The 22,508-nt window shown below is 51.4% G+C and overlaps 10 protein-coding genes across 10 annotated transcripts; 6 read left to right on the top strand and 4 right to left on the bottom strand.

The window, feature by feature from the left end:
* Window positions 1-66: 66 nt before the first annotated feature.
* MRS44_007452 (uncharacterized protein) lies at window positions 67-1,283 on the bottom strand (the record flags this gene model as incomplete). Its single annotated transcript, XM_046272228.2, has 2 exons — window positions 67-532; window positions 586-1,283. The coding sequence occupies 2 exons, from the start codon at window positions 1,281-1,283 to the stop codon at window positions 67-69; spliced, it is 1,164 nt and encodes a 387-aa protein (XP_046129011.2).
* A 559-nt stretch (window positions 1,284-1,842) lies between these two features.
* MRS44_007451 (uncharacterized protein) lies at window positions 1,843-3,636 on the top strand (the record flags this gene model as incomplete). Its single annotated transcript, XM_046272229.2, has 5 exons — window positions 1,843-1,899; window positions 1,954-2,059; window positions 2,114-2,475; window positions 2,524-2,669; window positions 2,727-3,636. 5 exons carry the CDS (start codon window positions 1,843-1,845, stop codon window positions 3,634-3,636), a joined length of 1,581 nt encoding a protein of 526 aa, XP_046129012.2.
* A 555-nt stretch (window positions 3,637-4,191) lies between these two features.
* MRS44_007450 (uncharacterized protein) lies at window positions 4,192-5,253 on the top strand (the record flags this gene model as incomplete). Its single annotated transcript, XM_046282218.2, has 1 exon — window positions 4,192-5,253. The coding sequence occupies one exon, from the start codon at window positions 4,192-4,194 to the stop codon at window positions 5,251-5,253; it is 1,062 nt and encodes a 353-aa protein (XP_046129013.2).
* A 452-nt stretch (window positions 5,254-5,705) lies between these two features.
* MRS44_007449 (uncharacterized protein) lies at window positions 5,706-7,823 on the top strand (the record flags this gene model as incomplete). Its single annotated transcript, XM_065620542.1, has 5 exons — window positions 5,706-5,842; window positions 5,972-6,530; window positions 6,578-6,960; window positions 7,010-7,318; window positions 7,364-7,823. The coding sequence occupies 5 exons, from the start codon at window positions 5,706-5,708 to the stop codon at window positions 7,821-7,823; spliced, it is 1,848 nt and encodes a 615-aa protein (XP_065476614.1).
* A 114-nt stretch (window positions 7,824-7,937) lies between these two features.
* MRS44_007448 (uncharacterized protein) lies at window positions 7,938-11,722 on the bottom strand (the record flags this gene model as incomplete). Its single annotated transcript, XM_065620541.1, has 8 exons — window positions 7,938-8,535; window positions 8,600-8,932; window positions 8,988-9,310; window positions 9,372-10,100; window positions 10,234-10,411; window positions 10,622-10,875; window positions 10,930-11,256; window positions 11,303-11,722. 8 exons carry the CDS (start codon window positions 11,720-11,722, stop codon window positions 7,938-7,940), a joined length of 3,162 nt encoding a protein of 1,053 aa, XP_065476613.1.
* A 1,054-nt stretch (window positions 11,723-12,776) lies between these two features.
* Window positions 12,777-15,694, top strand: MRS44_007447 (uncharacterized protein; the record flags this gene model as incomplete). Its single annotated transcript, XM_046272919.2, has 4 exons — window positions 12,777-13,113; window positions 13,163-14,776; window positions 15,158-15,430; window positions 15,486-15,694. 4 exons carry the CDS (start codon window positions 12,777-12,779, stop codon window positions 15,692-15,694), a joined length of 2,433 nt encoding a protein of 810 aa, XP_046129017.2.
* Window positions 15,695-16,421: 727 nt separating this feature from the next.
* Window positions 16,422-16,804, top strand: MRS44_007446 (uncharacterized protein; the record flags this gene model as incomplete). Its single annotated transcript, XM_046281444.2, has 2 exons — window positions 16,422-16,470; window positions 16,518-16,804. 2 exons carry the CDS (start codon window positions 16,422-16,424, stop codon window positions 16,802-16,804), a joined length of 336 nt encoding a protein of 111 aa, XP_046129018.2.
* Window positions 16,805-17,352: 548 nt separating this feature from the next.
* Window positions 17,353-18,264, top strand: MRS44_007445 (uncharacterized protein; the record flags this gene model as incomplete). The annotated part of the gene is made up of 1 exon (XM_065620540.1): window positions 17,353-18,264. One exon carries the CDS (start codon window positions 17,353-17,355, stop codon window positions 18,262-18,264), a length of 912 nt encoding a protein of 303 aa, XP_065476612.1.
* Window positions 18,265-18,289: 25 nt separating this feature from the next.
* On the bottom strand, window positions 18,290-19,411 carry MRS44_007444 (uncharacterized protein; the record flags this gene model as incomplete). Its single annotated transcript, XM_046282220.2, has 1 exon — window positions 18,290-19,411. One exon carries the CDS (start codon window positions 19,409-19,411, stop codon window positions 18,290-18,292), a length of 1,122 nt encoding a protein of 373 aa, XP_046129019.2.
* Window positions 19,412-19,700: 289 nt separating this feature from the next.
* On the bottom strand, window positions 19,701-20,783 carry MRS44_007443 (uncharacterized protein; the record flags this gene model as incomplete). The annotated part of the gene is made up of 1 exon (XM_046276976.2): window positions 19,701-20,783. The coding sequence occupies one exon, from the start codon at window positions 20,781-20,783 to the stop codon at window positions 19,701-19,703; it is 1,083 nt and encodes a 360-aa protein (XP_046129020.2).
* Between the last annotated feature and the right edge of the window lie 1,725 nt (window positions 20,784-22,508).

Raw genomic sequence — 22,508 nt, 5'->3', positions numbered from 1 at the left:
GGGGTCATATTCACGAGGCTGGAGAGTGATGTGAACCAGGACCAACACCTTCAATCTATTTAATTTCTAGGAGCTTGACTCGGCCTTGTATCTTCCTTCATCGGCTTTGATGATCATTCGGAACAACTCAATGTCGTTTCGCGCATCTGCCGCGCTCGTCTTGGGCGTCTTGTTTCCAATCACACAGTCGTACAACTCAAGCATCTCCAACGTGTAAGGATCCTGGTACGTCTTTCTAATGATCCGCTCTTGGAAACCATCGTCACCAATCCTTTCCCGGATCGTCAAAGTCACGGGAAGACCCTTGACGTAGGGCGAGTCGTAGTTGACACGGACAATCTTGTCTTGTGAGTAGACCTCGATGTGTGCGTCGAATTGGGGCACGCCGTTGAGACCTGACTCGTACGAGACGGGGAAACCGTCGTATTCAAAGAGGACGTTGAAGATTCCCGGGAAGGTCAGACAGGCACCAGCGACGCGCTTGGGCATGCCGAGAATCTCTCGCATGGCGGAGAGATCGTGTGTTCCAAGACTACAGTCATTGTTAGCAATTCATCTCTCATCTCATAAAAAAGTGGAACTCACCCTCCAAGCACACGAAGCATCCTCTTAGACTTGGGCGTGATGGGAACGTCAAATTCCTTCCCAAGAGCCTGCTCTTGGATGTCCGTCTCACGCTTCAACCGATCCTCGCCATCAGCCTCAGTAAAGTCGCTAAACTTTTGAGGAAAAGTACCCGACTGATTGACAAAGACCGAGTTGGGTCCAATAATATCCCTGACGCGGGCATATTGGATGTTTTGCATGCCTCCGACTTCCTTCACGGCGTCGATGAAGGCGGTTGCGTAACGGCGCATCGTGCCGACAAACACTTTGCCCTTTGAAGTGCTCTCAGCTTTGACGAGTCTGTCCAAGTCTCTGAAGCAGAGGGCTGCTGGCTTCTCGATGAGACAGTACTTGTCATTCTGAAGAGCGATGATGCCGTGCTCGACATGATACGCGTCTGCGTTGGCGATCAAGACCACATCAACATCTGGAGAAGAGCACAACTCCGAGGGGTCAATGGTAGTCTTTGGCGTGCCTCCTTGGACCTTTCTAGCGCAATGGGCCAAGGCTTGTTTGGAGATGTCGCAGAGGTAGGTTGTCTGGAACTTGTGGGAGAGAAAGTTGATGTTGGGGATGTGTGCGACCTGGGAGATTTCCCCGCAGCCGATAATGCCAACGCGCAGGATGTGAGAGTCGCCTTGTGAGCTCTTAGGCTGACGGGTAGGAATGCTGCCCATTGCGTCTGAGCGTTCTGGACGGAGATCTGGTGGTGGAGGTTTGAAAGAGAGCCGATGAGTCTGTCAACTTGGCCAGAGTACAACTTTCAGGCTCTTAAAGGGAGATGTGATTTGGGAAGAAGCAAGTTCGCAAATGCGAGATTGCTAGACATTTATTCATCAGTATAATTCGCTGACTACTTTCCTCTTCTCTCCCACGCACCAAACACCCAATCCCGTCCCCCACAGCCGACTTGGCAAAGTCATCCCCGCATACCGACACTCCCCGACGCTAGAGGTCGTTGCCGATACTCCGCGGACAAGGATTAATGACTCGCCCCTCACGAACCCCCCTTGGTTCGTTACTACCGTGTGCGCTCTGTTGGTTCTTCCCCATGGGGTCATGAGGAAAGGGTTGCTCTCGGTTAGCAAGATCTGGACTGGTCTGGGGTACATTTGGGTGAGAGATCGACGGTGATAAATTGAGACACGGATCCCTTCGTTTTGAGATCCTCAAGCACATCTCGAAGAGTCAGGCCCTCTATTCGTTTCTGCAAAAAAATCTTCAACTTTGGGAATCATGGGCATCTTCAGCAAGAAAGAGGCCGAACATGCCGTCGGCTCAGAACTCTCCCGAGTGAGCAATCTTCAAGCACAAACTGTTGGCCAGCTCTAACCCAATCTCAAACAGGTTCTACCGCCAAACCCAAAGCCGTGGTACAGAACCTGGCATATCTTGAAGCTCAACCTGTGCCTCTTGGTCCCCTTGTTCTCCGCCTCCTCTGTTGGCTACGATGGTACACCCTACCTCTTGACCGATATTTGAGTCTTGATTGTTAACATCCTGATAGGCTCGATGATGAACGGACTCCAGACCCTCCCCCAATGGCGTCAATACTTTGACAACCCAGAGGGAGCCCTCCTCGGTCTTATGAACTCTGTCTATCCTCTCGGAAAGGTTGTCTCCCTATTTGTCGTGTCGTATGTGTGTGACCGCTGGGGACGAAAGCTGCCCATGCTCATCGGTTTTATCACTTGCATTGCCTTTGCCATCCTCCAAGGTCTTTCCAAGGATATCCACAGCTTCATCATTGCCAGAGCGTTTCTGGGTTTCTTTACGAGTTTCATCAGCCAGCCCAGTCCTATCATTATTACTGAGCTAGCCTATCCAACCCAGCGAGGAAAGTTGACTGCTCTGTACAATACCTTCTTTGTAAGTTGATTGCCATTCCGGTTTCATGCGCATACTTACACTCTACAGTACTTTGGCTCCATCTTTGCTGCTTGGTGCACATACGGCACATTCAAGATCCAGTCGACTTGGAGTTGGAGAATTCCATCTCTCCTACAGGGAGCCTTGCCCGCATTTCAGCTTCTGGCCTGGTACTTTCTCCCAGAGTCACCAAGGTATGCCTTGCCCTATACTCTGCCCACTCAGAACCATAGCTCAGCTAACACATCTAGATGGCTTGTTTCTCAGGGACGCAAGGAAGAAGCCCGCAAGGTCCTCGCAGAATATCACGCCGGCGGTGATGCCGATTCCCCTCTTGTCAAATTTGAAATGGACGAGATTGAAAGGGTCATCACTCAGGAATCCGAAGCCCTCTCCGCCACCTCCTGGGTCGAGTTGGTTCGAACACCCGCCAACCGCAGACGAACTCTCATCGCTGTCATCGTTGGTTGGTTCGCTCAGTGGAACGGCGTGGGAGTCGTCAGTTACTATCTCGTTCTCGTCCTCAACACCATCGGCATCACAAAGGTCAAGGATCAGACCCTCATCAACGGCCTTCTACAGATATTCAACTGGCTTGCGTCTACCTTCCTCGGAGCGCTCATGGTCGATCGCCTTGGTCGTCGTACTCTTTTCCTTGTTTCCACGGCTGGTATGCTGGCCGCCTATGTCGTCTGGACCGGTCTTACTTCGCATTTCGTCAACACGCACAACGAGGCAACGGGACGGGCAGTTGTTGCCTTCATCTTCATTTACTACCTGTTCTACGATATTGCCTGGACGCCACTTCTCCAGGCCTATCCCGTCGAGATCTATCCGTACACCCTCCGTGCCCGCGGTCTCTCAATCACCTACATCTCGTCCTTCACCGGTCTCATTGTTGGCAACCAGGTTAACCCGATTGCGATGAAGGCCATCGCCTGGAAGTACTACATTGTCTTCTGTTGTCTCTTGGCAATTCTGTTTGTCGTGATTTGGTTCCTCTTCCCTGAGACAAAGGGCCACACTCTTGAGGAAATCAGAGAGGTCTTTGAGGGCAAGCAAACCGACCATGACCGCCTGGCCAAGGTTGAGTCCGGCGTGGATGAAGAGGAGTCCCGAGAGAAGGATGGAAGGGCCAAGCAGCTTGAAGTTGTTTCTTAAGGGAGGTGTTTGTGGCTTGAGCAGATGAGGACGTAGTTATGATGGTTGGGTGTAGTGGAGCGGGAGACAGTTGAACAAGCCTTCTTGCAATCATACAAGGCATCACAGCTTAGGATATACTAGACAATCCAGGCAAAATTACCTTTCTGTAATCACATTTGTTGTTGTTAGCTGCTTCGTTTCGTTGTGGCTGGAGTTTCAAACACATCTGACTTGGTTTCCCATTGGATCTCGGGCCGCCGGCATCGCGAATAAGATCCCGTTAGTTGATCAAAACGACACCCCGTATTTAAAGGTCAAATCTCTAGGCCGACATGAATCCGTGGATCAACCGTAGTTTGTGGGTAACCTTTCGATCCTGAACTGACAGGAAGCGGGGATGAGGGGAAGCATCGAAGCTATCGGGGAGTGTCGGCGTTAACTCGTGGTGCCAGTATATAGCCGACGACAGTTGAATTATTCATCCATCTTCTCTTTATTTATGCGTTTAATCCTCCTCTCTTTTTTGATCCCACGTTAAACATTGATTCTGTCAAACCTCTCATATCTTTCATCATGTCTCAACAAAAACCATCCCTCCGCTGGGGAATCATTGGAACCGGCCTCATCTCGTCATGGTTCGTGGGGGATCTCTCCCTCAAGCGGGATAACGCCCAGGCAACACACCACATCCAAGCCATTGGATCATCTTCAGTCGAAAAGGGCACAAATTTCGTCGAGACCAATCTTTCAAGCCAAAGCCCAGCTCCTACAGTATATGGCAACTACGAGCAGACGTACAAGGATCCCAATGTCGACATCATATACATCGGAACTCCCCATGCTTTTCACAAGCAAAACTGCCTTGACGCAATCGCTCAGGGCAAGCATGTTCTTTGCGAAAAGGCCTTTACCCTTAATGCTAGAGACGCCAGGGAAGTCTTTGAGGCTGCCAAGCAAAAGGGCGTATTCGTGATGGAAGCTATGTGGACACGCTTCTTCCCTTTGGTCAAGACTCTCCAAAAACTTGTCCACGAAGAAAAGGTCATTGGAGACGTCGTACGCGTGTTTTGCGACTTTGCTATGAACATGCATCTCGAATCCCTGGGCCCTGAATCACGACTCAAGAACCCTGCCCTTGGAGCCGGAAGCTTGCTAGATATTGGCATCTATAGCTTGACTTGGGGTCTTGTGAATCTCGACTCTGGAGTTGGTGAAAAGGCGCAGACACCAAAGATTGCGGCAGCTCAGACTCTAGTTGATGGTGTCGACTATGCATCCTCAATCATTCTGCTGTATCCGGATGGAAAGCAGGGAATCTTGACGTCTAACGTGTCGGTCAAGACTCCTACTGGCTTCTGCCGTATTGAAGGAACTGGCGGCCACATTATCGTCGAGGGTCCGGCAGGCTCTGTACCTGTTTCATTCACAGTGTACAAGAATGAAGACACCGAGGGAAAGAAGTATGAGTTTGAGCGACCGGGCAAGGGCTTCTACTGGGAAGCTGACTCTGTGGCGGTTGACATTGCGGCGGGAAGGACTGAGAGTGAAACAATGCCTTGGGCTGAGACGGTTCGTGTTCTTGAGATTTTGGATGAGGTGAGGAGGCAGGGCGGTGCCAAGTTTCCCCAGGATTAGAACAGTCAGTATACATAAATAAATTTGAAAGCATCTAGACTGTGTTTCCCGTGTATTTCTTTGTAACTTGGGGCCATTTGAAGTTGCGGTCACGAGATATTCATGAAGCGTTGAGTACCTAGACCAAATCAGCACAAGCAATCTCCCAAACGCCATCCTTGTTTACCTAGTTCTTTGAAGAGCAGCTTCAACTGACTTGTCAAAATCTGTCAAAAACAATTTCAGCCACAAGATGAAGCTATTCGCACCTAGTTCACACCTAAAATTTGCAAGGGCCTCCTCTTCAGCTCTCGTGACCCTCCAACTTCCCCGCACTTGGAGCTATCTCCGACACTCCCCGAGACATGACTCCCCTCCGCAAAACTAGCTTTCCCCCACAATGACCAAGCCCCGAGATCGAGAAACATCTTCCGCTACTCCCCGACTCTTCATCTCCCTTTTCAGACTGCACCATGTTCAACTACAGAGATGGAGCAGATCAAGCGCCTCAGGCCCAGTCCGGTGCCGCCGGGGGGCAGGGCAACAAGAGACCACGCACAGCAGCCATGTATCAGCGAAAACGCGCCGTGACGGCATGTCAGAGCTGTAGGTTGAGAAAGACAAAGTGCGATAATGTTCGGCCGGCTTGTGGTTTCTGTTCTAAGAATGGAGCACAATGCATATACCCTGGTCCTGAAACCTCGGACTATTCGACGTCAGTATTACTTGATTCTGATAGTGGATGGGCGTATCTCACTGACAGATTCACACATAGTTTCGACCCAGCCAGCTTGACCATCCTGGACCGCCTCAACCATGTTGTCACACTCTTGGAGTCTCGACCTCTAGCAGTCATCGCTCAGCCCTCAGATGTCTCACAGCAGCAGGTCTCAGAGGCTCCCATGTCAGTCAACTTCCTGACTTCTGCTGCTCCTACTGCTGAAACCACCACCAATCTCCCCGAGATCGACATCCTCCAGACACTTGATATCCCTGGCTTCCCGTCAGCTGCCAACAACTGCGAGGGAGTCCTGCGCTGGCCAATCTTTGAGGGCTTGGTGCCTGATGTTCATTCTTTCATCTTAGAGTCGGCAAAAGAGGACAGCGGCCAGGCTGAGAACATAAGAACTGGCTCCTTGGGTAGGGGCGTCCAAGAAGACGACTTCATCCCTCTCTCCAAGAAATTCTTGGCCTATGTACACGTGAAGAATCCCATCTTGGACGTGGCAGACTATAAAGCCCAAGTCAGAGACGCCGCAGAGAATGGACCCAGGTGGGACGGACCATCGTGCCTTGTGGTATGTCCCCCTAACACGTTGTCGAGGCCCTTGCTGATGGTTTTCAGTTGATATCCTGCGCTCTTGCATGTCTCGCAGCACCTTTCCAGACTGACCCCGGAATCAACAGCACACCCGAGTCCGTAAGATCCTCCATGTCTGCCTACGTAGACCAGGATACCGCATCATCCTACTACCTAGCTGCCAAGAAGCGGCTGGGGCTTTTGCAACCTTCTTTACTCAACACCCAATGCCTCTTCTTTTGTGGTGTATACGAGATGTATTGCCTTCGACCGCTTGAAGCATGGTCTCATTTTAACCGTGCTTGCGTCGACCTTCGCAACCTCCTCTGGTTACGCAGCCAGAGAAGATCGCCGGAAAACCACGCTGTATCTCGCGAGACCCATAGACTAGAGCAAAGGCTATACTGGTCTTGTGTCAAGTCAGAATAGTAAGCCAAAAATTCAGGTATCATGTCAAGGCTGACTGACATCATGTAGCGAGTTGAGGCTAGAGATACCTCTCCCACCAAGCGGCATCGCACACTGCGACTATCCCGACATGTTCCCCTCCCCTCCTACGGAACTAGCCTCCCCAACAGCTCAAAACCAAGCTTTAGACACTCTCCAAGACGACATCGTACCTGAAGAAGAAAAGAGTTGGTTCTACTATCTCGCCGAGATCTCATACCGAAGAATGATGAATCGAGTCTTGGCCGTCATGGCTCGCGACGGAGAAAGAGGCTGGATCGACAACATTGGCGATACCATCAAGCAGTGCAAGGACTTTAGTGAACAGATTGACATTTGGTGAGAGAACCCCTGAATCTCAACGATGAAGCTAACAGGGGATAGGCACTCTCACATCCCACCCCAGATCGACCTCAAAGATGATGAAATGTCCAACAACGAGCTCGCGCAGTTTGTCAAGAACCGAGAGATTAGCTGCCGAGAATGGATTCACAGACCCTTGCTCTTCTACGTCATCCACCAGAATCCCAGCGATCCTCACTACGATGAGGCCCTTCCCCTGGCCCAAAAGTGTCTCCAACTCTCCGTTAAGCACCTGTTCCGGATTTTTGGGCATAACCGGCACCATGGAACTTGGTACATCGCACGTTCTTGCATCACGAGGGCTCTCACGTTGCTTGCTGCCGCCAAGAGCGGGAGGATACCGATGCCAGAACGTTGGAAGGACGCATTGGAGATGGCGCGGTGGACGATACATCGGTGGTCAACTGAGGCACCAGATCTTCAATGGGCTGAGCGCGTCCTAGACAACATCTTGAGGAGCGTTGAAAGGGATTCTATGTAAATAGGGTATCTGCTGAGGTCCAACATAACTCGGATCATGTATCTAATCACGCAGTCCAATTCTGATCCCCTCAGAGACCAACATCGATCGTTGAATATGCAGAGCGCCAAGAGTCTAAGGTTTTTTCTCCTCTGAGGGGTCTTCGATAATGAGCTCCTGAAACTTCTCTGCAAGGTTGCTGCCTTGCGCGGCCTCAGGGTCCGTCATGGCAAGATCCAGATCAATGATCCAGTTGGCCACTTCTCGCCCATCGCGCAACGGCTTGGAGACCGTGTGGTGGCGACCCAGGTCCTCCAACTCGTTCGTGATGCGCCGTGCTTCAGAGGGTCTGAGGGCTTTGTGTTCAATCGCTATGCCTAGAATGGCTTTTGCAATAGACCCAAACACCCTATAGGAAGCGTAAAGGTCTTCCAGCCCGGCCATGCAGAGGTGGAGGTAGTAGCGCCATTCGTTACTGCCTGTCTTCACCTCTCTCATCATAGCGTTAGCAACGTAGATGAGGGCTGTTTGCCAGACCACCGAGAACATGGCTGTTCTAAAGTTGAGCCGATACATGAGTAGTAGGCGCTTCAACTGGTTCACGGAAGCCAAGTACGCGGCTTCTGGAGTTGCCCGAGGTGCCGTGAACGAGCCTAGACGGAGGGGCTTGCTGCTTTCGGCTTCGACGAGAAGAGGCCTGAATATATCGGTAATGATGGCGTGAAAGTATATGCTATGACAAGGTCAGTATGTTGAGATCATGGTCCACAATCTGAGAACGTAATTGTCAGACATACTGCATCATCATGACTCCGTGATTGCTCAATTCGTTTCGTACGAGGTCCAAAGGCAAGTCGTCTGCCCACATTAATAATCGACGATATATCCCTTCGGCGAACTCGATCGGAACACGTTGTGAGGGTACCCCAGTCTGCTTCTGGCCATAATATGACCAGAGTACCTGATGAAAGATGACCCAGAGCTGACAGCAAGCTCTGAATGTGTCCTTTGTAGGACCAAGCTGGGCAGAGTAGCCCACCCGCATAGTTGGGTCGGTCTTGACGTCGCCCGGCATCGGGAGCTGTGGAGGAATCTCGATTTCTGCTCTTTGGTAGTGAAGGCCGTGAACACTGTATTCTCATGCATCAGTCTTAGCGCCTATCGGCTTGGCTAGGGGCGACGAACGAGACCCAGTTGAATACTCCCCATGCCGTATACGACGCGGCGATGCGCCAATCGTGGTAATCGTCCAGCCAGCTGTTTGCCGAGGGCCTCCCAGGCTGGACGCCAAACAAGCCCATCGCCCTGCCAACTTTGACGCTTTCTTGAAGATATCTCAAAGCAACGTCGTCCCTGCCTTGCGTCACAGCAGTCATGCAGAGTAACTGCAGCGCCGAGACAGCCGTGAGCGTGTTGGCTGACGGTATGGCCGCGAGGCATCTCTCGGCCTCGGAAAAGAATTCGACGCTATATACGGAGATCTCCGGCTTCAGGGCAGTGTACGCTTGCTGTGTTATGTTGGTATTGGTCGCGTTTCTAGGCTTGGGTAGTGTATGGGGGATTGCTTACACAAGCCCAACCCAGAAGGGCAGAAACAAGGAAGCGAGAGCAGAAATATCCTCGTCGCTGTACGAGATCTTGGACAAAGAGGTCAGCGTGAAATAGGGGCAAGACTGGGTAATCTATCTCGAGGTAGAGAGAGATGACCCGCGCAGCCAGCTCATTGCTAATGGGCACATCCGTCCAGTAGGATATGTCGAGTTGCCCAAGGCCGCTGTGAACCAGTAGTGCCGGCGGCTGGGCTACGGAGAAACTGGAAGTAGGTGAGATGGTATCTTTTCGAGGGGACTCGTCTGACTCTACTGAAGGAGACTTTGACAGCGACTGGATGGCTCTGGTTGGTCGGATCATCCGCTCAGATGGGAGGGAGCCAATAGGTATGGGATATAACGTTGGGTACGCAATAGGATGTCTGATAGCAAGCTCAAACTCGAGCGAGTTTGGGGTTCCAGGCATACAACTCCTGATAATGGTCATGTCCGGTATGGACGGCGGGATAATTGACCCTTGGCTGCCCGCAGGTGCGCTCGACTCTCCTGCAGCCGAAGACGAAGATCCTTGCCCTTCACGTAGGCGCTGGAAGAGCTCCAGAGCCTGGTCATACGGCAGGCTGCGCAGACGCGCGACGAGATCCCTCGACTCAAAGCTGGCCTCGATGGCCTCGCTCTTCTCTTCGGGATACTCGCACTTCAGCTCCCGCTGTATGCAGGCCCGGCAGGTCGGACGTTGGCCGCCGCACTATGAGAGGTCAGTGTCAGCTCAGCTCAGCCCGATGCCCGCCCATCCATCCGATCCCATCCTCATCCATGGCATGGCATGCGTAACTAGCCCCCTGGAGACCATTTTTGGACCAATGGACTGATCGACTGACCTTCACCTTGCGTTTCCGACAGTGATGACATGCCGTTCTAGTCTTGGGGGGCTTGAAAAGGGGTGGACCCTGGATTCTGCTGCCAATCTTCGGCTTGTCCGACGCGGGCCTCGGGAGCAAGGGACGGGACGACGGTGCCATTGCATTGCACAGAGATCTAGCGAGAAGGGAGGAGGATCTGAGAAGATTAAGGGTCCAAGTGTTCGGGTCGTGCCAAGTAGCGAGCGACGCGAACCTCGTGATCGCGTAAGAATTCTCTTCCATCAATTGTGTTTCGGTACCTAGTGCCATCACGACACGACGGGCTAGTCCGTTACGTCACGATGACGTCAATCTCATTTCCTTCTCCTCAATCCGGAGTTCGCTTATCTAATCACTCTTGGCGTACACGGGGACTCCTGCACCCTTGACCAACTCGTCCAAGTATGTCTCGAACTTGGTGTACTCGAAATCTGGGTACAGATCCTTTGTGGTGAGGTAGCCCAGGTACTTGGCACGTTCTGGGAGATTGTCCTCTCTGTGCCACTCGCTGTAAAAGTACTGGGGCACGACGAAGCCGAGAAGGTCCTGGTACGACTTGTCTCCTCCATCGTACTTTGCCTGAGCGGCAGCAATAGTAGCTTCGATTTCTTCTCTCGATATCTGAAGCTGAATCAGCATAATGGCAAACAATACTTGAATAACGGTCTGACTTACCGGGCTTCGTGGAATCTTTTCACCACTGATCTTCTCAAGGTGGTTCCAGATCTGGTTTTGAGTCCACACCTCGTTGTACGTAAACACATACTGGTTCAGAGTCCTCTCATCCGTGATGATCCTCGCCACATACCTGCCAATATCCCTCAAGTCCGTAATGCTCGAAGCTCTCTGTCCATCATCGGCGACCTGATCCGACGAATACGTGAGAGCATAGTCAATCTTTCCGGAAGGTAAGCGTGGGATGGCGATCTGGTACCACATGCCAACGTCGATGACGGTGTACGGCAGGTAGATCTTCTTGATGTGATTGATCACACGCTCTTTCTATGTGGTGTTAGATGAGACAGTAGAGCTCACGGTCTTCACGTACAAGTTCCCGAATCATCATCACTCCTGTAGGAGGGCAGCTTGGCCCAAAGGCGCTGGGAACATAACGTTTGACTCCAGCGTCTTTGGCAGCAGACGCCAATTCGAGGTGAGGCTCAATCGAGAAGGGTTCTAGTGCAACGATGACAACATCCTGGCCTGTCAGAGCCTTTACAAGCTCTTCGTGGGTGTTGACAAGCTCGAGGGCAATGATGGAAACGCCTCGGCTCTTGATTTTTTGGACTGCAGGTTTGTTGATTGAGGCAGGTCGAACAATCGCAGTGACGTTCTGGATGAGTTGATATGTGAGTGACAGCCTTGTAGTGGCATGGATGGGACTCACGAAGTTGGTGGATGAACCCAAGAGCCCATCGATGATGGAGCGGCCAGTCTCGCCAGATGCGCCGACTACAGTGACGTTCATAATGGGTTTTTCTCTCAAAGATGCAGGTAAATTGACAGATTGAATATACATTTCATCAATTATAGCCCATGATTGCATATATATATCCTCGCACTATCGTCGCGGTGAAGAGTGGGGATGACAAATGGGCTAACAATTACGGATACAAACTCCGCATAACGTTATGTAACTCCGCAACACTTTCGCGAACAGCAGGGATCACGATGTTATGGCTTGTAGCCTCTATCTTGACAGGTAGAACGCAATAGCCAATAATCTACCTACCTGATCCCTTGAATGCTTTGTCAAGAGTAAAATGCTCTGTGGACCTTTAGAGCTAAGCGTCGCAAAGCGAAGGATTTGTCTGAACCCATAGTGCAAAAGATTACAAATTCGAATATTATGTAGATTAGCAATCATCTGTATCAAGATTTATCTATCGATCGGTCACATCAACAAGTGCGCTGGATACGTGGCGGTCATCTTGAAAGGGTGCACTTTGGAACAGCATTTCGCCAGTCTCTCTTTGCATACTCAAACTCCCGTCAAGACGGGTGCTCATTTTGAAAACAACAGTAGTTCTACAGAAAGTCTAACTGCAATGGAAAAGACAAAGAGATCCTTTATGGGTTCTAAATTCATTTGAATAGCAGGACTTGCAGTCTGGCATTCCTCGTTCTCTTTACTTGTGGCAGAAATGTAGCGTCAAACTCCAGAGTTCCTTGGCTACCTATGCTGTACAAAGAGGATCTATAATGGCCCAAGAAGTGACAATCTTATCTTTCACCGCGCAGTAGCTGGAAGTTTCTCCAAATAACTTTGGCTCAAATACACCATCACCGTACGCAGCCCATGTACTGTTAGCTCGAACAAAGTCATTCGTGAACAAGCTGATGGCTTCACTGATGCGTGGAGAAACCCCAGTCATGTGTCAGCTGCACTGCAAGGATACCTGATAGGCGAGTCCATTGTCATTAATTAGCGCAGAGCGTCAGACGAAAACTTCCCTGCTTGCGCTAAGGCTGCACAACGCCTATTCACCTGAATACACTACATAACTTGTCACTCATTCCTAATGTTGTGCAACATATGCAACAACTTCATAGGAGTGGGCAGGTTACGTCCTGAAGAGGACGCTCCAGTGGGCATAAGCCGAAAGCACGTCCCACGAGATCTCTCTTGGCAAGACCTGCAAACCTCGGCAAAGACATGCTACTGCTGCGAGATCCTTGTTTCCGGTTGTCGAGGGTGCTTTAAGCAGCATGGAGTCGATGAAGAACGGATTGAGAGTTTCAGCATCAGGTTCTTCTACCCGAACTACGAGGACGAGGAGGCCGAGGTGGACAAGGTCGTCAGCTTTTTGCTGCAAGACGGCACCTTTTTTGATATTGAGCTGTTTGCTACTGAAGAAGGTGGGTAGTTCGTAATGGAATCTGATAACTAGGTTGACTCATATTCTAGATGACTGTCCAGTTCCTGATGCATGGGAATCCATGCCGGTCTCTCAGCGTATATCGTCTAGGACAGACTCACCTGACGCAGTCGAGATTATCAAGTCTTGGATACAGCTCTGCGAAGACGATCGTGAACATGTAGACTGCATCGAGTCAGAGAACCCCGAACTCCCAAAGCGAGTTGTTGACGTTGGAGATGCATATGGAGTCATTCGTCTCTTAGAGACACATGGCCAATCAGCCAAATACATCTGTCTCAGTCACTGTTGGGGATTAACGCAGATCATCACGACAACTCAGGACACCTTGCACGAGCGGCAACGAGGAATCGATATGCAAGATTTGTCCAATACCTTTAGAGACGCGATCCTCTTGACGAGGCAGCTGGGACTTCGCTACATATGGATCGACTCTTTGTGCATCATCCAGGACAGTCGAACAGATTGGGAGATTGAGTCGGCGAAAATGTCGTCCATCTATTCTAAAGCTTTCTTGACCATCGCGGCTACGCATTCGCCAGACGGGAGAGGCGGCCTCTACACAGACACGCCCGACTTTGAAGTGTCTGGGGAGACTCCAGAGGGAGAAGAGTACCGTCTGTTCTTTAGAGAGCGGATTGACCATCACCTCGATCCCGTTCCTGAACCTGACCGGTCCGGCGCCGATGTTGGTCTGATAGGTCATGGGACTATTGCTCGACATCCACTCCTGACAAGGGCCTGGGTCTATCAAGAGCGCTTGCTATCACCGCGGGTGATACACTTCGGCCCCCAAGAACTATTCTTCGAATGTCTTTCGGCTATGCAGTGTGAGTGTGGCGGCATAGCCCATGATGGATCCTCGATTGCTCCATCGGGTCTGATGAAGCTCCTCTACGCAGAAGCACTCTTCACAACTGCACCAGGCGTAGAGTGGCACGAATACGCTGCCTACTACATGGCTCGTATCTGGCGCACCATGGTCAACGAATACACCTCCCTCGGAATCACCAAGCCTTCAGACAGACTGCCTGCGATTGGAGGCTTGGCCAAGAAGATGGCGGCTTCCCGGAAGCAAGAGTACGTGGCAGGCTTGTGGGGGAACACCCTGAACGACGACCTCATTTGGACTGTTCTTGAGCTCGAAGGGGAGAAGAAGCCGAGGTATCACCCCCTGGCGGCGCCGACATGGTCTTGGGCAAGTGTCGAGGCACACGTCTTTTACTGGGACAGCATCGTATTCTGGAACCCAGATGAGACGGTGACGGATGAGGATCGGCCTCCTTGGCAACACCTCAGCAAGGTTGAAAGTTGGAACGTCGACGCAGCCGGTGTCGACGAGTTTGGACACTTGAATGGAGGGACGATCAAGGTAAAGGGTCTCGCTGCGGAGGGTATAATCGAACGCGATGTCGGGGAGGAAACGAAATGGGGATCTGGCTCCTACTACGTCAGATTCTCACCGACCTTGCGGTTAATGATGCACGCCGATTATCAGCTGGATCACAAAGGTCCTTACCAAGTTCTTCCAGGAATAGAGGTCCTGTGCATTCGAATGAGCGTGATTCAAGAAGGGTCGACGGACCATTTGGTTTCCCTGGTGCTGAGAGCAGTTGGCGAGTCTGGGCAATTCGAGAGGATCGGTACACTCGTCGTTCGTTCCCGTCCCCCACCAGTTGATCCTCTTGGGGGGTTTTACAAGGAGGGCAGACAGCGTTCTGTAGAGATAAAATAGAGCACTGGGGTCACCAGAGTAGGCCTAGCCGAGTTGGTTTGTGCGCTTGAAGATGACGACTTCTGAGATTCAGGGACAAGGAGTTTGATGGGCCAGTGATTCAGGTCAACAAAGAACCAAAGGGATTTGAAAACAGTAATAGTCTTTGTTTCTTTTGTATTCTTTCCAAAGGGAATTATTTCAATGCAAACCTGGTCGTTTGAGAGATAGAACAAAGGGCCTCAATAGGTGCCTGGGAAAGAGCCCCCTTAGATATCAGACGCACAAACATCTTCATCCTAAGCCTTAGACGATGGTGGGAGAGTAAAAAATCAAAACTTCGCTGGCCCTCCTCTAATTCTTTCCTTCCTCATCATCACCCCCACTCGAGTGAACCTTTTCTTCTTCACTCTCGTTCGCCTTCGCCCTCATCATTCACAACGCGTCATCCGCTCGCAAGACATCAAGTCACCCAAACCAACCTTTACGAAACCCGCAAAGAACATCATGACGATGAACAACGAAGGTCTCATGCTACCTACTCCTCCCAATCAGATTCGGGCCCTCCAGGAAATGATCCTCAGTAAGTCCCCAGTAGAAAACCCTCCTCTCGACCGCCCGCTAACCTTCCCTCACAGTGAACCTGCGTGTCGTGTACCCAGGCTCCGACATGGAGGTCCTTTTGTGCATGGAGAGTCCTGGTGTCTACTACGCGTGTGTCATCCACGATCCCCTCCGCCAGAACAAGGTCCTGTTCCGCGGTCCCAAGGGCCCCAACCTCGAGATCCCCCTTGTCGGCATCCTGCGCGAGGTCATGGTTCTCGCCACCACCCGCTACCACCTGTAAAGTCGCCGCCGACTTGTAGTGGACAGAAAGGCATGGGTTGAGGATTCGAATGATCATGTCATGTACTTTTTGGGATGAAGATTGTGTCAACGGGGGATGGATAAAGCAGTGCAGCAGGTTGATCTGGTACCAAACTGGGTTTCGAGGACTCAAATGGGGGATTAAAGCGCATGGACTTCATTAATAGCTTGATCAAGCTGAAATAAACATCTCATCAATTCATCAAAATCAAATGACTCGAGGCAGATGGCCAGTTTGTCGTGCGTGATGTCTCCATACTAGAATGCCCAAGGAGCGGCAAAGGGTTAGGTCATGTAAAACCCTGGCCACCCAGTAGGCGGCCGGAGAGAACCAGCCAGAGTGTTTGGAGAAATCAGAATGCCTCAGGGAACAGCGTGGGAAATCCATGGCGATCCATCCAGCACGAAGCTATCCTCCATCGCCCACCAGGGGCACAGCGTTTTGGGGACAGGATACTCCGTGTGCCGAGTCGAGCTGGCGCCTCGAAAAATCAATCAAACGCAGATCAATAGCTAGCAAACAAGCACGGGTGTTGCAGTTAAGGTTAAGTGTTTTTCATGCCCCGATGGCTTCGAAGTTCGAGTCCTTGCACCCTTGTGAAGAAGCCCCCCTTCAACACTGCATCTACAGTTCTGCCTACATCCACACAACAGCTTTCGAGCCTCACCAAGCAGTGAACCAACAACGAAACGAAAGTCGAGTCAAAATGGCTAGCGAATATCAGGATGCCGTTGCTCTTCGCACCCTGACCCAAGGTATGAACCCTCCTCCGAAGCCACCAATCACCCAGCTGACTCTATAGCGAATCTGCGGATCCTCTTCCCCCACATCCCAGCTATCGAGTTCTGCGTCTACTGGAACGATGAAACCATCCGCGCCGTCGTCATCGACGTGACTCGCCTCTACTGGTCCGAACTCGGCGGGTACAGACCTAGCTGCCTCATCCACCTCGAATGGAAGGCCCGAGCCGAAGACCCTCAGGGCAAGCTTCTCGAAGGCCACAAGATCCTCTTCGAAGAGACCCAGACGCTTCTGAAGGAGAGACTCATCGACCGGCTTCGAGTTTGCCGTCTCAACACGGCCTCCTAGTTGTGCTTGGTACTTCAAGGAGGGGCAAACATTGCACACGCAGGAGGGTCATTGCTGGGGTACTTTGGCACACAAATGTTTCGAGGGTCTATATCTGTGGAAGATTTGCTTGATCGGAGTAAGGGAATAACATGTGAGCTGGGAATATGACATGTGGACATACGTTGGAACGAGAGTAAGCGCGCGGTAGTTACAAATCAAGCCGATGCCCCCCAAGTTGCAAAGTGTGGATTCTCGCGCGCGGTATCGAAAAGATGATGATGTCAGATCTCGCGCGCGCAAGCTTGATGCGGCTTCGCGCGCGGCTCTGCTGACCCTTTATCAATCTCGATAGGCAAGGTGAGTTAAATCACCATGAGTCCTGATTGGACGTTCACTGACATCCTGCTCCATCATGCACATTCGCAGTCGCGATGATAGGAGGCTTGACTGCTAGCAGGCATCACAAGGAGGATAGATAGCGCAACAAGAGAACACAGTCCACATCTGTATAAATATGACTGAGCCCAGCGCAGTTAATGTTTCGTGGCACTCATCAAGGGCACAGAATGTCTCCGCCAGAATACTATCTTATCGCTGGCGCCACTGGCCGTCAAGGCGGCGCAACAGTCGATGCTCTCCTATCCCACCCCGACTTCAAGATCGAACCCAGAAAGGTCTATGCCATCACTCGAAACGCCACCGGACCGGGAGCTGTCAAGCTTCGTGAGAACTACAGCGACATCAATATTGTTTCCGGCGACCTAAACAACCCCGAGACCGTCTTCCAACATCTGGGCAAGAACATCATACCCAAAACTGGAGTGTTTCTCGCACAGGCCCATGGACCGACCGAACTGAACGATGCAAAGGGATTCATCGATGCCGCCGCTTCCAACGGAGTCCCCTACTTTGTCTACTCTTCTGTCGACCGCGGAGGACGTGAACTCAGCGACAAGGACCCGTCGTACTGCAAGACTTTCTCGGACAAATTCTACATCGAACAGCACCTGAGGAGTGTTTGCAGTTCCAGCCAGATGGAGTACACCATCCTCCGACCAACCTGGTTCGCCGACAATGCCTGGTGGGGCTTCCCCGGTCAGCTCTGCATGACAGGTTGGAGGGAGAATATGGAGGGCAAGAGGATGCAGGTCACGGTTACCAAGGACATTGGAAGGTGGGCAGTCGAGAGTCTAGTACGGCCCGACCGGGCCGGTATTAGGAACCAGGCTCTCTCGATTGCCAGTGATGAGCTTAGCTTCAAGGATATCGACGACATTTTTGTTCGCCACACCGGAAAGGGCGTTCCTGTTACATATGGGTTTTTGGCTAGGTTCATCATTTGGATAGTCAAGGACTTGAGGACAATGTTTGGTTTCATCGGTGAAAGAGCTTACGGCGCTGATCTGCCATGGTTGAAGAGCCAGCTGGAGCCGACTACGTTTGAGCAATGGGTCCGGAACGAAGTGCTAAGTGGGTGATCAGAAAATACTTCCTCCTATGTAACTACTCGACTTGATTCTTTGCCTCAGTATTAATCTTTTGGTCTTGTGATGCGCTCTCGCTAACATCCTCGGTGAAAGTCACTGGATACTGACGGGTACGGTTGACTTTCAAGTCAAACACGTCCAGTCTCTGATATCCACCCACGACATCGTGATACTGCTTGCCCTCTATGCAATCTTCGACGTTCATATCACAGTACAGAATGTCTTCTGTGCTCTGTAGGAAATCGGTAGGCTCCTCTGTCTGACCGTCCACCACAAACCCTTGCAAGGGAGCTCCAGTAGGATCCAAGAACATGGTCGCGCCGCGCTGCGAGTGCTCCAAAGCTTGACGCAGGTGAGAAGAACCCTCCGAGATGATCTCAACAGCGTCATCTCCTAGGGCCCCAGAGCAGAGAACACCAAAACACTTGGCCTCGAAGCAGTGGGCGGCTGCGCGAGTTCTGTTGGCGGCCACGTTGTCGTAGTTGGCCCCTTTCGCCACACTGGAGTTCCCCTCATCATTGCTCTGATCCTGCGACGCACTGATACCTGGAACTCGAGTTGGCCATATGGCCGGCCAAGTAGAAATGTGAATTTGTTCCCCTTGTGCCATGAGCGAATACCGAGCCAAGGGGTTCGTGTTCTCGCCGCATATCAAATTCCCAATCTTTCCATATGCCGTTTCGGCGACCCTTAGTCCATGCCCGTCTCCGGGTGCCCAGGTCAACTTTTCGAAAAACGTGGGCATGAGCTTCCGGTGATGAACCAGAACCTCGCCCTGGTTCCCAATCAGAACGTTGGAGTTGAATAAGGTCGCGCTGCTGGAGTGGACTTTCTCTGAGATGCCAATGCTGACCATGACTTGAGTTTTCTTTGCCGTTGCACGAATGGCCTGGATCTCATCTCCATCTGCGTAAACGGACTCTAGTGCCATTCGTTTGAATAGGTCATGGTTGTCGGTAGGAGGCCGCAATGCACTCCAGATGGGGAATGCAGAGATGTAGGTCTCTGGGAAAACAACTAGGTTTGCTTTGTATTTGGCTGCCCTCTCAATAAGCGAGATGGCCTTGGACGTCGTGTCCCGAGCTGAGAGAAAGACGGGGGAGGCATGGCACGCGGCAACTCGAATTGGCAATGCCATGGCGAGCGACTTGTAAAGTTGATATGTGTATCAAGAGGTGGAACTATATAGTGGATAGTGGATTTCAAAGGCACTGGACCGAGTTGCCCGCTCTCTGATGTATCTTCTGAACATACAGGCTGTACAATTGCAAGCGGGGTTTCGGCCCAAAGGCGATTGCCAGTCGGTGCTTGTTCTGGGACCGACATATGCAACTCGAGGTGTAGCAAAGGATAAATGAGCGGGAAGAACGGCTGGAACGGCTGGAACGGCTAGAACGGCCTCTTTATGAAGCAACACATGTCTCCCCTCACATTTCAATATCCTCGACCGTGAGCGGAATCCCTCGAATAACTCCCGTCTTGGGCACACAATTCAGGTACTCAAACTTGGCATCTCCTCCCCTCAGCACTGATACTTCATGCCAAGTCCTCATCTTCCTCCTATCCCCAAAGGCCTTGTAATGCGCCATTGCACCGCGGTAGATGGCGAGATGCGAACGATGAGACTTGGCCCACGTCTCGAGTGTTTCCAAACTCGTGAAGAACCCGGCGCCGCAGGTTTCCTTTCGTGGACGACCATCTGGTGAATCAATGTCATGATTCCTAAGATATCGCAGTCCAAGAGCGCCAGTGTCTGGAGAGTTCTCCCACAGGTACTCGAGCCCCGACCGTAGTGTTGGCTCGAGCTTTCTGTCGTAGGCGTCTGCCTCTTCCTGGCCGCAGTTCTCCCAAAACTGGCCTGATCGAATATGCGCAATATTTTCGGTGTTTGTACCTGTCAGATACTGTCCGATTCCACGAGGCACTGTTGTCGGCGGTACTGTGTCGGTCGATTGAGGAAACAGGTCGTAGGCAGAAGAAGGGATGCGATCTCTTGCAGCTCCCCAATATGCTGAGAATTCATGTTCGGGAAAGCTAGTACCTGGGAGTCTTGCCAAGCCAGGAAGATAATCAAGACCGGAGTAGTTGGTCTCCAGCCTGGGAACCTCGGTTGTAAAAGCCTCACGCCAGATGCCGATTGAAGCACGGCCTGGTGCTGATAGACTCGAGTAGATTGAAGGAAGCGAGAGTTTCTCGATGCTGAGCTTATACTTTGATTCTTCAAGCCAGTAGCTGACCCATATCGAGGTTTCCTCCACGTCGCTACCATCTATCACGGTGAACGATTCGAATGCCGAGGGTCCATAGTGACCTTTGAGCCAGGCTTGGATCGCAGATGTGGCTTCTTTTTGAGCATCGGTTGTCGCTTGGTCACTCGAGTGCTTCTGTACCCCGATGTAAGCCGTATACACGTGTGTGGTGTCTCTCGGCAAGGCCAGCCTCCATCTCGGGATGGGAAGTCGATGATTCCTGGGTTTGCGGAGGGGATAAATGCGCGCTGGGCAAGACATGGCTGGTAAATGTCGCTGGAATTGTGATAGATGCTCGCTCGAGGTTTTTCTCTCTTATAAGTCATCTATGGTGTGTCTATGTAAGTGGAAGGTGATGTAAGTACTCGGGGTCACTTTTGAACCCCGTGGTCTGATAGGTCGATCTGCTTTGGAATCAATGCCAACCAAGTGGCCCGATCGCTGCGCACGTGGAGACTCGCATGCGCCTATTCCAACTTCGACTTTCGGGTTGCCTTTTCTTATTGTTGTGATGATTTGCCTCGGTTCAAATATTCAAACCGGTGACATAATAGGCGAGATTATCTAGTGAAAGAACCTGGGAAACTCGAAGTATTGGTTCATGATGTTTTGAACTTCAAAAATCTTGCATATATTTCGAGGGGACGTTGGAAGAGATTCCCTGGTTGGACAGGGCATCGGACGAATGTAGGCGATAGTATCGATGAGCCCACATCGTCGTGGATCTACTAGAGTAGAAATCAGCTATCAACTTCACAGATCATGCTATTTTGAGTTCAGATAATCAAATTCATAGCAGCCAGTGAAGTTTGCGGCACATGGTCTTTTTTCCTTCAGTCCAGGGTAGAATGGACCGGGATGGAGCCCACCAAGCCGGCGGCACATCCTCAACTCGCCGAGACGAGACAGCACCAGCCAGGTGAGGTATCCACGACGCGGCGATGAGCATTTCGGGGAGATTTTGATACTTATATAGTCAAAAGAGCTTGAGAACCTTGATGGTAAAAGAGGATTACTAATCTCCTGCCATCCATCTCGACTCCATCAAGGTAGGAAGAGAAACAAGCTTAAATAGACGACACAGCATCGTCAATCAATCCAACGGCCCAAACGGTCGCCCATCGAGACTGTCAGAGACACCGAGTCTCTTCATTACTTCAATTGACCATCATGATGTCGACATCGCGCTCAGCAGCTACCCGTCGATAGACCCCTTCATCCGACGAAGCGGGGAAATCGACAATGCCTCGTCTCTCGCATGACGAGTCAGACTCAGGGCGGTCGGATGTCACCCAAAGACCACATGGCACGCCATCGACCATTCAATATACACTGCCGACAATCATGCCCATCTTCGGATTCATCGAGTGCAACGCCTCCTTTTCCCACCTCATTTCTTGGAATTCCCGAGCGGAGGAGCCGGAAGCCAAGCGCAAGCGGCCGCGTCTTCGGCCCCCCGCTGGACAGGCTTTTATTTTTCGCCGAGACGAGCAATCTACCGAGGTGCCTTCTTTTCTCTTCCGAGAAAGGTACATATTCTGAGAGCAGTGGGCTTCTAGTCGTCATGTACTCCAACCAATGGCGCAATTATAGCCTTGTAATAGCGTCGAGAGAAGCAAATGCTGCCCCTATCTCCCCTTCTGCAGGTTCGAGGGGCTTCTCTGGTGCCCCATCGGAACGGGTTCCGGCATGTGTTGCCCAGCCTCCGGCGCACCCCCATATTTAATCCGATCAGATGATAAGGGGACGACGATACGGAGTACTTGCGCCGTCTCCAAGTTTGAATTACTGGACAAGTATCTTTTGGGTTGCAGTCATTGTGTGCGTATGCGTATGCGCTCCTGTACCCCTCAATTCTGCGGCCGGGGTGCCGATCGGGAGTTGGACTAACACGGGGAGTCGTGAAATGAGATGCCATGTATCATATTGAGCTTCACAGCAAAGAGTCAATTCTTTCTTATCTTGCTAACAATTGTATAGTCTTGC

This window comes from Fusarium solani (genome assembly GCF_023522795.1).
Source record: "Fusarium solani strain SB1 chromosome Unknown bctg00000004, whole genome shotgun sequence".
Classification (NCBI taxonomy): Eukaryota; Fungi; Ascomycota; class Sordariomycetes; order Hypocreales; family Nectriaceae; genus Fusarium; species Fusarium solani.
The sequence above is the reverse complement of the archived record's forward strand: the minus strand, read 5'-3'. Positions and strand labels throughout refer to the sequence as shown.